Raw genomic sequence first — 13,179 nt, 5'->3', positions numbered from 1 at the left:
AAGGTGACCGACAGTCCGCTGCATACTCTATCTTTAACGCATGGTGTTGTTTATCATTCAAGGAGATTATTAAGAACAATGCATGTGTATTTTCAGTTGATATTGCATGTCTAACCATTGTTAGCATTATTTTTATTTATTGTAGGGGAAACACATTAATTGATGACGTTATAGTGCCGACAACGGCCATGATTTTGAATAGTTATATTGTCGCGGTCTTGATTACTCGCATTTCCCAGTAAATATGCAAACATGTGACGGGAGAGAGATTTGAGAATACGTTTATATTGTAAACGGTTAAATTGTGATCAATTCATCGATCTTTAATCTATTCGATAAATGTCGATAAATTAAGCCTGGAACTCAAATATATTAAATACAATGGAAAATACATTCTTCCAAATATTTGAATACATCACATACGCGAGCATTTCCAGCCTACTAAATGCCCTGCCTACTATTTCAAACGTGAAGAAAAAAAACTTTGCTTGGAAAAAATAAAAAAGGATCGGGTAGCGCGCTTCCCAGCATGCGCCGCGGCCATCAGCGGGAAACCAAAATGGCGAATGCACCAGAGGAAAATTATCTGTTTGTTATTTTCTGAAGAACAGTGCTGGGGTTGCGGATTGTGGCGTCTAATCTAGTGAGGTGAAATAAAAGAAAGCGGGGCTAAAATAAAAGAGCTCCAATCTATGAAGTTGTTCCATTGTTCGGGTGATACCGCCAGCGGAGGGGACCGAATGAGGTATTGTTTTCATTCGCTCCGTGTTTTCCTGTGGGGGGCTCCAGGGGCTGGCGTTCACTCACACAGTTGTGCTTTGTGTGTGGCTAATAAAATCGGGCGGCAAACCATTTGAACTAATTAATACCAGCCAATATCAAGTGTTTTACTTTATTCCAACACTTAAATGATTGAATCTACGGAGCCGTTTTTATTAGTCCCAATCCTGAGCCCCGTGTAGTTAGTCGGTGGGTGTTTGAACAAAGAGACCCTGTATCAGAGTTGCCAGATTTCTCGTACAATCTGGGAACGCTGGCCGCAGCGCGCTGCAGCCAGGGTTGCCAGATTGGGCGGGACATCTGGCCCAATCTGGCAAACTGCACAGTATGACTGGCCGTCATGCAGGAAATGCACTGCTACCTGCGCTGCCGACAGTCCACTATTTATTGCGTCGGCTTTTCCCTCCAGAATACTCAGGCACATTTTTATCGTGTTCAACTGTTGTTTATGTCATATTAAAAGTTTTGTCATATTGACCATAACACGCATGTCATTCTCTGAAAATAATACATTGTGGCGCAAGGCTGACACACTGTATTCCTGCAACCATTTTCTTCGCATGTGCTGTAACTAGCATGCATATGAAACATCGTGGCGATAATGTAACTTCGCATAACTGCATTTCTATTGTTAACTCATTGACCTAGTGGATTGCCTTTCATTGATTGCGAAATGTTATATCCCCTCCATTATATTGTCTGTGCCATTTCTAAAATTGCTAAAACAATTTCATAACAATGCATTACATAGGAAACGTTATGTTAATAACAAAAATAACAATAATAACAAAAATAATACACCTAACCCAAACAACAAACCCCCCCCCCAGAGACTCGGTGACTGTAGACCACTCGCCCGCCCAGCAGAGAGCCCACTCCCAGAGGCAGCAGCAAGCGGCCCCCCTGTCCCCTGCCAGCTTGTCTGGTGGAGAGGATTATGGAGAGGACAGCATGCTGGCTGACAGGTTCAAAGAGGGCCAGGACGTCCTGGCTCGCTGGTCCGACGGCTTATTTTACCTGGGCACAATCACCAAGGTAAGTCTGAGGGAGGCGCTATTTTCTGTATTTAAAAACAAATTAATGTAAGAATATATTTACTATACATATACTCTATACATCTGCAGCCTTAAAGTGCAATTGGCAGGTTTGCTCCCCCAGATAATTAAGGTGTGGGGAATGATGATTTAAAAAGAAGAACTGCAGCCTTTTAATACCCACAAACATGAGACTCCGGCAGCTTGGCAGTGTTACAACCAGCCTGAAGCCTTTTCCAAAACCAGCACAAAAATGTCATCCCTTATGATCGCCTTGGATTTATTGTACTTTCATTTATTTCCCAATAATGGACTTATATGTAGGAATGTATGTGGTGCGCATTTACTGTTCTGGTTCTGCCTGCCCAGGGACAACAATGTAAATATGCTGCTCGCTAACTCTAGTGCAATTAGTAATAATGAGAAAAAAGTGAGTTGTCCTGTATAAATAGGCCAAGATGTAAAGAATACAGTCATGTTGGGAAGGTATAAAGGTGCAAGTGCCCCAAAATACTTAAATTGACGCAGCGCTACTGTAATGTTTCTGATTGACAACCCCATCGCACTTTGTCAGTGTGCTTACCTGAGGTTTCCCTCTATGGTTTAATCGCTCAATGTGTTCTGTGGTTTATTACTTGCTGGCAGTAGAACACTAAGATTAATCCTTCATCAGATTTCTAGGAGCACACAATGTGAATTAATAAAAGACATGAACTTGCACATTGCACTTTAAATTTAACGAACATTGATTATGTTATAAACGTGAGTGACCTTTTCTCCCCCCCAGATAGACCGGGACAAGCAGCGATGCTTTGTAGTGTTTGAAGACCGGTCCAAGTCCTGGGTGCTCTGGACAAACATCCAGACAGGTAGGTTATACAGAGAAAGCTTGCGTGTGGCATGTCTATTTTGGACTTAATTTTTTGTGTTTTTAACCCTTATTATATTACATATATATATATATATTTTTTTTTTAATCTTCTGGCGGTAGTTTCTTTCTTGGCCTAGTCCGCTGTGGCTTAGCTTTCCTGATCGAGGACTGTGCTGTCCCAGTCCCTCTGCTATCTCTCTCCATTCAGCCCTGTACTATCACGGTCTCTATCCCTGACAGTTAACAGTCAGCGTGTGCGCTCTCAGTGCCGTAGTGAGCAGGCTCCCCTCTGGAGAGCAGCCCAGGAGAGGTATTCACAGCACTGGGAAACGCTTCAGCTACAGCTCACATGCAGTAATTAAAGCAAAGCCCCAGGCACACGATGTGGCCTCCTTTCCCTTGATTGGTTTCCTAACCTTTTTTTACATGTAGTAAGGGGTTGATTCTTAATCAACCTTTTTCGTCTAACACATTCCCCTATTGTCTCAGATGGGAGGACATAGAATCGTGACTAGTTTCAACATCCTCAAATAATCTGCCCCATTTCCCTAGTGTCCCTGATAAGAGTGTTAACTCGATTGTTCAGTTATTCAGTAACTTGATGAATGATCTTTAGAAACATCGAGGATATTGACACAACCCCTCACACCACAGTATTTCTTTCACTAAATAAATCACCTTGACAGTTAACTGCCAATATGGGTCAACTTTTATCCTTGCCAGTTTAACTATAATATCCATGCTGCTAAGGGCGTTGGTAGGGTACCAGGGTGATAGCAGTCTAATAAGTGGAGCTTTACAACAATACCGTGGTCTTCTGGGGTTCAACATGCTTTATCTCCTTCTACACCGTCCTTCACCTCTTTGTTTCAGGCTCACTCAACCAGACCCCTGCTGGTCCTGCTCTTTTACTGCGACCCCCAGTTGGGGGTCTTGGCAGTTTATTTTTTACATCACTTTTAGGTGTTTTTCTCGTCTCCAACTCTTTTGCTTAGCGATTTGTGATAGCATGCCTATTTTAGCAGTTACTGAGGTGGCCTGATTCTACTGTGCCAACTTGCGATGGAGTGATGGTGTTTGACACGATGCCCCTTGCTTCAGGAGATGAGGACGATGACGAGGACGATGATGAAGATGACATAGTGTGCTCCATATGCCAGAATGAAAGTTCAGAGGAGCCCAATGAAATCGTCATTTGCGATAAGTGTGGACAAGGTACTGTTGATTTTTCCACAATGCTTGACATATTGTATACTCCATCATTTAATAGCCAGGGTAATAATCCTAATCATGGCTGGGGCCTTACTCAACACCATGATTTTGTGCTAATGGATTGAATATTAATCAACTGAAGCTGACATAATGCATTGGAGGAGTTATTCAAATCATAAGTTAAATGAAATGGTATGCATTGGTGTATCACTCCATGGTGTAGGGTATGGAACATACATATGGTAGAAAACCACCGTAGCAGACAGGAAGGACTTCCAGGACACGGGTTAAGAATGAATAAACCGGGTTATGGTGGAGTTGGAGTGCATGTTCCAGACAGAGCAGGTGTTTCCACCACCTTCACACCCTACAGGTCTAACTCTATTTAAGCCCCAGTTGCGAGTGCCCCTAGCCATTACACACCTTTTCTAAATCTGCCCTGCTCTCTGCCTTGTTGACATCACAAGTGGGCATGTCCACCTACATCTATGATGGATAGGTAAGGCTTCCAGTTGCTAAAGACCGCTGGGTAGGCTAATATACTCTTATCCATTATACTTATGTGCAGACCCTTTCCCTTGCGATATCAGGCACAGTGCAGGTCAGATTCTGAAATAGCTGATTATGGGAAATCCCACTCACTTCTGGTGGTAAAACAGGGGCCTTTTCATGAATGTGTGTTGTTGCATGTAAACACTATTGAAACACCTAATGTTGAAACAGACATAGACCTATGTTGATATTAAATTGTCCGCTATGTTCAGGGTACCATCAACTCTGCCACTCCCCCATCATCGATGCCACAGTCATCGACTCGGACGACAAGTGGCTCTGCAGGGAGTGTGAGCTCTCTGCTACCCCCCAGGTACTCAATGGACATATTGCCATAAAATACTATTATTAATCTTAATTTTTTGTTCTGCACGTGGTAGGGCTGTCACTTTTTCCAAAAATGAAATTCGAACGAATTTCGAATGTCCATAATTAATTTGAATACATTCGAATACATTCGACCCCCCCCACCCCACCCATAGAACTATTAAAAAAAAATAATAATAGAAACACGACTGTTGTCGTGTTTCTTTTTATTCCTTGTGGAAATCACGTATACCTACTGAATTCATAACAGCACAGGATAAAAACACATCTTTGATAACACATTTGTAAACACAACAAGAGGAAGCTCCGACACACAAGTGCGGCTGTCTTTTACGCATTAACAATAACTGCTCGGAGCGCGATATGCGGAGCGCATGTCGTCCATGGCACACACAGCCTATATAAACGAACAATCTGTGAGGCCGACCTCCAACACGGCATGCTGCTCTTTTTATTCCTTACGGAAAGAAAATTACAAGTAGTCTCGCAGCTCTCCGTTACCGCTGCAGCTGCTTCTGTCAGCCGTGCTGTATAAGTCCCCAAACAGGCTGCCCATCGCGCCCAGCGCAGCAGCGGACTTTTCTCCCTGTCGTGTGCGATCAGTGTCGGTCTCCGTTTCAATGAGCTCGTGTGAGAGGCTTTCAGTCACGAGATGTTTCTGTGCAGGGTAAAGGTGGACTAACCGGGAGAAGCGGGGATCCAGGAGGGCCGCTTTATTGAGGAAAAGCCACTCGCCGCTCTCTTCTTTATAGCGCATTTTTACAGTTCGAATGGAGAATTACACTTCGAATTCAAACTTTTCACCCCACCTTCGAACGAATATTCGAACTTCGAATAAAAAGTGACAGCCCTAGCACGTGGTCACCTTTTTGTCTAACAATATCGCTATGTTTTGTTTATTTAAGTGTCCTTTGGTTCTGCATGAGGCACACACTATCACAGTATTTGTTTATTCTCAGCTTTGACAAAGTTTTAATTGCAAGGAGCCAATGGCTGGAGATTGGCTTGTTTGAAATTGTAGGTTCCATAGATGATTGGTCACAGCTGGCCCTCTTTATGACAGAGATGGGTGGGAAAATGGCTGTGTTATGACCCTCTACTCTAGTGGATAGACGGAGTAACATAAAGCCAACTCAAAACAGTAAAGAATCTTGGTTTCAGGAGTAAACAAAAGGTTTATTGTATCAAAAGAATATCAAGGCCAAAATAAGCTATACATCAGGTTTAGCCTGGGCCCAAATAATAAACAGACTTGCAAAATGTATTGTGTGTGTGTATATATATATATATATATATTGTACAACGAAAAACAAAGGGTATGCTTAGCTCCCTAACCTGCAAAAACAGGAGAGAATTGGGCACCAAATAAAAGGCCACCCAACACCCATCCCTACCAGCTTCCCATTGGCTGAGCCATGGGCAAGGTAGAAGCAAAACAAAGTGACCAATGGCCACAGTGCTAACAAACCGCACAAAACACAGCTTACAGGAAGGGACACAAATAGTGCTGGTATGGAACAATCATGAGCTTGATTGATCATTCCAGAGACCAGGTGGAACTGGTGAGGCCTTTAACTGGTGGCTGATGCCGCCTTCAAAACAGCTCGCCGGTTCGGAAGCTCTTGTGTGTCTTTACGTACATCTTCCCTTCTTCCGAAATAAGTGTTCAGGAAACGCCCCTCAGAAGTTTGTAGGCTGACATAAAACCGTAGAAACTGAATCAGTTATTAGAAATACTTGCGATGGTTGGGCGAGAATTGATCAGGTGATATTTGTAATTGTAAGCTATGATGTATCGTTATGCAAATGTTAGAATGGGTGTTAAGTTCGCCTCTTAGTGCTTGTTGCATGTTCACTTTAGTCTATCAATGAAATGGGCACACCCCATGGGGACGTGATCTCGGAGGACTCCGGAAGCTTAACTTCTGCACGAAACTCAGAGCGAAAACTCCTCAGAGCTTAAGGTCCGAACCTCCCGGAAACTCTGAGCGTATTGAACGCTCCCTCGTTGGCAAGCCTCCACCAATCAATCCATATTTGTAGTCCTGAAATGTAGGACGGGGAGAGAAAAAACAGAAAGGGGAAAAACCAAAACACCACACAAATGCATGGTAATTTAACGGGCTGCATGCCATAGTTGAACCCAACCCAATATAATAACCAATGTACTGGGATCAATCTCCAAACCTCCAGTACACACTACTTACAATGTGTGTGTATTTGTTTCAGAGGGGCAGTGCCCAGAAGAAGGGCTGCAGCACCAAAGCCCTGCAGCTGCCCCAGCAGGGCGAGTGGCAGCTGTACTTCCCCTACCACCTGGACGACCTGCTGTGGGACCAGGGCCACAAGACCAATGTCCAGCAGAGCTACTGCTACTGCGGAGCCCCTGGAGAGTGAGTGACCCCCCCGAGCCTAGCCATAGGCATCAGTGAGCAAGATGTCTAACCCTCTTACCTTCCCCTTACTTGTATGTGTTTGGTTGGATATGGTTCTTTGGATAAAACCATCTGCTCTATGATAAATTATGAATGAACGTCATGGCTTGTTCATGAGCCCTCATTGCAGGCACACTTGCCATTCTTGCTCTAATATGGATCTGATATTCATTTCCCATCCAAAAAGTATTCACATAATCATTCTACAATTGCAAGTTATTTGTGTACTATTATGGCTAATGGCTATTATGGTTTATGGATATTGAATACATGACCCGTTGGGTTGTTCATGCATTCCTATCACAGGCTGGGGATCGAACTCCACACCCTGGCAGTGTGGATGGCATGTTCTACCAGGCTGTCGGTGACCTTAACGTGCATGTGTAGCTCGAGGCCCTCCTTGTGTATTCACCGCCTCTCTTCCTGGCAGGTGGTACCTGAAGATGCTCCAGTGTAACCGCTGTCAGCAGTGGTTCCACGAGACGTGTCTGCAGTGCTTCCAGATGCCAATGCTCTCGGGAGACAGGTATGAATGTCGGCTTTGTGCACTTATGATAGAAGTAGCTCCTCTAACTCGAATAAGAATTGTGTATGCTGAGAGATGCACATTTAATAGTATTCTTATTTTGCATAGTGTATACGGTCCCTTTTGAAATAAACTGCTGTTTTCCTATTTTCAGGTTCTACCTGTTCATTTGCTCAGTTTGCAACTGTGGACCCGAGCACCTCCGGCGGCTTCCCCTGCGATGGTGAGCTACGCTGAGGCGTTTGTGTTGACTTGAATGTTGGAGCGGGCTGGCAATAGCCCACAGGACTCGAGCAGTCTTTGACGAAACGAAATGTCATACATTATGCATTTCTGAGTTCTACATTTGTTCCTCAGGGAGGATGTGGCCCACTTGAGTCTGTATAATCTCAGCATTATCCACAAGAAGAAGTACTTTGACTCGGAGATAGAGCTTATGACCTACATCAACGACAACTGGGACCTCCTACAGCTGGGCGAGGTGGGGGCGATGTTTTGACCCTTCCTGTCTTAACTACATTCTGCACGATCGATTCCTCATGTCCTCTGTGTTGTCCGTACAGCTCGCCAACACACTACGAACACAGCGCTACGAACACATCTTGGAAGCGCTGAACAAGAACAGCAGCAGGTATGTTTTGTTGACGAATCACTTTTGTTTGCATGGTGATATGTTTACAATACTGAATATGATCAAAACAAGTCTTTAATTAATTCAAATGATCTTATTTTGTCAACTGTAAGAAGCTGGGTAATAAAGCCCATATTATCTTGTTTTAGTAATTCCCACGTTTTCCCTTCGATTTCTTGCCCAGCTCCATTCTGACTAACCCAACCGCCTGCTCTCTTCACCCCTGCCCTGTCTCCGGGTTCCCCAGGTTCATGTCTGGGAAGGAGATCAAGAAGAAGAAGCACCTGTTTGGACTGCGAATCCGTTTCCCTCCGGCTCCGCCCAGCTCCGAGGAGCCCACCAACCGGGTCCCGGAGAGGGCCTCTCACGAGATCATCATCAAGGGGCGCAAGTCCTCCAAACCCCTCCTCAACACCAGGTACTGTTGGGTCTGTGGTGTGTCTCTAGTGTCACTCAAGAGGAATTGGGTTATATGCCCAGTGTCTGCTGCTGGCCTTGGGGCCTCCTTGAGCCAGGTGGCTACCGGAATGTAGCTTCAATGCGAGACGCTTCTGGATAAAAGCAGCTAAATGGAAATCTGCGATAGATTGGGCCAAATTTCAACGAGGTATCAGTTCTTACAAAAAATACTTTGGTTACTTACTCAGGCGTGATTAAAACATTATTATTATTATGATACATCAATACCTCATTATTACCTCTGGTATCATTGCTACAAATTAAATATATTATTATTTTTTATTATGAAGGTAGCGCTGTTAGGGTTTCTTTGTGAAGATGGTCATGGTGGGCTGTGGTCTGTTCTCATCAGCCAAGCCAGTTTAGAAACAAACCTTTTCAAAATTCTGCCAACTTTATTCAGGACTATTCCTTCTATATCCTGCTTCTTCCTGTTAGCCCTTTTACAGGCTCTCGTGGTAGATAGGTTTGGGCTAATAAAAAACCTACAAACAATCTATGTCAACAAGCTCCACTGTTTTGTTGCTAAGCGACCGTTCCATTACAGGAGTCCACTGCCATAAACGGGCGTCACCTACCAGGATGCATATAATCTCAACACTGTGCCTTCATGTTTTTGCATTAAATTACCATACAATTGCTGCTCAACATTTTTTAATGATTCAACAGAACAAAGAGATTTATTTTGTGTTTGGACCTCCAGCGCAGTGACCAATGGGACCGTGAAGAAGAGGAAGAGGAAGCAGGGCGCACAGTCCGCAGAGACCCTCGCTAAGCTACGCCATTCCACTGAGCTCCTCTCCCAGGTACGGGTGGGCGTGTCTGGGGGGGTGGGTCGTGTGTGTGAGGTGGCTAATCTCCTGGAGCCACACCAACTAGCTGGGAAGCCACAGAACCGTTTGGGATTTAGCACCACTGGGATGTCCTGGGTTAAAGTCAACCTGTGTCTCTGACCTTTTGTGCTCTATTTTTAGTCTAATGCACAAATATGGCTAGAAAGATTAGGAAACTACCGGCTGTGTGCATAACTCCCTATTGTAGGTCTGCGTATTTGCATAGTAAATGCACTCACTGTGTCACGTGACTTGCATCACAGGAGCTGAGGAAGCCTCAACTGATGGATTCTCATTCCATGGATCTTTTAACCTCAAGCAAGTGAGTACAGAGAATGAGTCTTGAGCCAGTACCGCTACCAGCGTGTCTTGCTATGGTCTGGCTGCTGATATTGATGTTGCGATTCAGCTACAGCAGGACTTAACCGGAGTCCCCTCCCTTTTCTCTTCACCAGGAGTGATCGTTCTCTGCCATCCGCTCAAACCTCAGACGTGGAATCGATCAGTGCCCTGAGCACCTCGGAAACTACCTCAACCAGCCTCTCAAGGCAGTCCAGGTCAGTCAGAAGACCAAAGTAAACAAAATAACAACCTCAGGTCGTAGTGCGACCCAAAAAATAGAGTCATGTTGTTTTAACAGAGCACAGCATATCAAAGGTCAATGGAACTACCGTATAAAACGCAACTTTATTTTCTTTGATGCAGAAATTCAAGGTTTTATTTTGCTTCTGCATTTGTCCTCCTACCAGCCTCTGTAGCTTAAAGAAGCAACACGCCATGGCCCCGATGATGCCCGTCACCCAGCCGCCCGTCAAGAGGAAACGAGGACGACCGCGGCGGGCCCTGCAGCCCCCGAACCCAGAGATCCTGCCCCCGGCGCGCCAGCCCACGGCCGCCACCACCACCACCACCCCCGCCACGGAGCCCTCCGGGCTCCAGCCGGGGCTGCCCTCCACAGACATAGTGCACGGCCTGGGCGCCCACGGCCAGATCTCCACCCTCAAGAGCTCCATCAGCAGCTACTTCGGAGCGGCCGGGCGTCTGGCCTGCGGGGAGAAGTACCGGGTGTTGGCGCGGCGCGTCACCCTCGACGGCAAGGTCCAGTACCTTGTGGAGTGGGAGGGTGTCACCGCCTCCTAGGCTCCGCCCCTACGCAGCCTCACCTGATCCATCGTTACCAGCGCCAACACCATAGGTTGTGTTCTCAAACACGACTCGCCTCAAAGCATCACATTTTCCCTTTTTTTAAATTCTTGTTTTGGTGGTGCTCCGACGGGAGAAAGGGGTCTGGCAGTAACGCTGACTGTAACACGCCCGTAGACGCGCATCATGGGGTGATCCGCGGAGATCAGGCTACGTGTCACAAAGCCTTGGTTTGCCAATGTCTCTGACGGTGAATCCCATTTTGTTTCTATACACTGAGTGCTCGTTGAATACCAGACAATAGCAACATTTAGCCAAATATCCTAACACTGCACTATGCCGGTCACTGAACCATTTACTCTCCCTGTGTGTATTCTGCATTATTTTTTCTAAAGCCGCCACAGCTGCTTTGATTTCATTTCTATTTCTTTTATCAAAGGTTCAATTCCAGGTTTGTTTGAAAGCAGAAATTGTTTGATGGTATTTCAGAAATGTAAAAACAAACTAAGGAAATTGTGGTTTAATCAACAAAATGTGTGATGCACGATTGTACCGGTTCTGACACCTATGTGCAGTAAGAAGTGATCAGTGCTTGAGAACATTTATTTCATACCAAATTTAAAAAAAGTAATGGGGGTTTATCACCAAAGTTCCCTTCTACAGACTCCTAGCAGTGAATAATTCCTTGGGCAGAACTAACACTGTTTGTCCATTGATTTGTGTTTAAAAGTGGTCCTTTTGGTGAATAATCAAGTTCATGTGGAATGTGAAACAGAATTGTTCTGTTGCTGCAAACCTGGTATTATTTTATATAAAGGTATACTATTAGTTTTTCTACTCCTGTGTTTTAATCTGGCTTTCTGTGATTTTTCTTCTTGGATTCAATTGCACATATCATTTTCCACTTGTCTATCATCTCGTTCATTCTGCTTTCATATACTCTGTTCATTCAAGGCAGTAATTCTAATTTAATTTTTTTATATATATATTTCAATTTTATTGCTGGGAAGAACTTTTGTCTCCCAATCCTTTTAGCATTAGTGTCATATTCTGAAGACTGGCATCTCTTAATAAAACAGTATTATTTCCATCTAAAGGTGTCACATCAATTTGCTCAAACTTTTTTTTCGTTGAATGTTCTTCCCAAAAAAAAAGGGCTTCACCTGTTTTATACCTGAAAGCATAAACATTGGCTTGGCTTTCATAGTTTGAGAAGTTAAAAAGTGATATTTTTCAAGTGTGGGATGGTCCGTTAATTTGAATACCTTCAATCATGGGTTTAAAGCTCGTGTTCTTCAGCCTCTCTTCAGAATATAATCGTTTTTATTGAATGTGTTCATCTGCCTTTGCATCCGTTTTATGGCACTGGCTTTTTTCTGTTAGACAGGTGTTTATTTTACCGCTCTGAAAAAGTTATTTTGTATTTTACGAATCATTCTCAACTCAGGATCGAAACGCTCACTTGAGCGTCTGTATTTTTGTATCAGGTGACAGGTTTATAGTTTTGATAACAGACACACATTGATTGGTCCCATTTGTCTATAATCAGTGCGTTTTATACAATGGAATGAAGTAGACTTGTTTGGTGATCTTTCGATACCCTGAACACTTTGGGGGATTTCATTGTGTTAGACATTATGACTGACTAAATGTACATGAAGTATTGCCTTTGACCCGCCACTGTGCACACAAAAGGGTTTGATGGCCAACGAAAACGTTTCTTCAACTACTTTGAGTCCAACTGCGTCGGTTTGTTACATGTAGTACTTTATTGGCGTACAAAGAGAAAATAAATTCAGATATTACAAACTGAGTTGTATTGAGTCTGGATGAAGCTTCTCATTCGCTGTGTTTGAAAGCGCTGTTCTCCCGGCTGCCGGCGGTCACGTCGCTGAGCCAATAATATTCCGAGCCGTTTTCTATGGACCAATCATATACTGAGCTGTTGTATATTGACCAATCCCGAAGTGCCTTGTTGGGAATCACAGGAAGAGTCGGTTGTGTGTACATGAAAACTTTACAGTTGCCAGTAGTGGTTGCGATGCACCATTATTTCGAAATGTTAAATGTTTAAGATTTTTTTTCAAAACAGAATTTTGTCGGTGCTCGTCATTACTCGATGTTGGTTACAAACCAATGCTTTTCTTTCAAACGTCCTCGATAGCTACCTGTGGATGCGGCGATGAGCTTTGTTTACATCGAGTGTGTGGAGGTCATGTCACGTTTTTAAACCTAATATACTTACTTATATACTTGTTTTACACCTCACTCGAACTGGCTTCTGTTGCAACGTTACTTGGGGACAAGTAACATTGTGGTTTTTAAGTTGGAGGTTGGATGGGGCTTTCTCGATGATGTAACAAAACTCATTGAAGA

At 44.0% G+C, this 13,179-nt stretch overlaps 1 protein-coding gene across 2 annotated transcripts; it reads left to right on the top strand.

Moving 5' to 3' along the window:
* The first annotated feature begins 517 nt into the window (after nt 1–517).
* On the top strand, nt 518–11,893 carry mtf2 (metal response element binding transcription factor 2). Of its 2 annotated transcripts, none has more exons than XM_056596451.1 (15): nt 518–745; nt 1,611–1,815; nt 2,602–2,683; nt 3,790–3,900; nt 4,662–4,762; nt 7,006–7,169; nt 7,642–7,737; nt 7,892–7,960; nt 8,095–8,218; nt 8,301–8,368; nt 8,616–8,786; nt 9,531–9,633; nt 9,924–9,982; nt 10,116–10,217; nt 10,410–11,893. In XM_056596451.1, the coding sequence occupies exons 1-15, from the start codon at nt 693–695 to the stop codon at nt 10,798–10,800; spliced, it is 1,899 nt and encodes a 632-aa protein (XP_056452426.1). In that variant the 5' UTR covers nt 518–692; the 3' UTR covers nt 10,801–11,893. The 2 variants fall into 2 exon arrangements, with proteins under 2 accessions (XP_056452426.1, XP_056452425.1); XM_056596450.1 differs by having other exon boundaries at nt 3,787–3,900.
* Nucleotides 11,894–13,179: the final 1,286 nt, after the last annotated feature.

Source organism: Gadus chalcogrammus, chromosome 8, assembly GCF_026213295.1.
Source record: "Gadus chalcogrammus isolate NIFS_2021 chromosome 8, NIFS_Gcha_1.0, whole genome shotgun sequence".
Taxonomy (NCBI): domain Eukaryota; kingdom Metazoa; phylum Chordata; class Actinopteri; order Gadiformes; family Gadidae; genus Gadus; species Gadus chalcogrammus.
The sequence above is the reverse complement of the archived record's forward strand: the minus strand, read 5'-3'. Positions and strand labels throughout refer to the sequence as shown.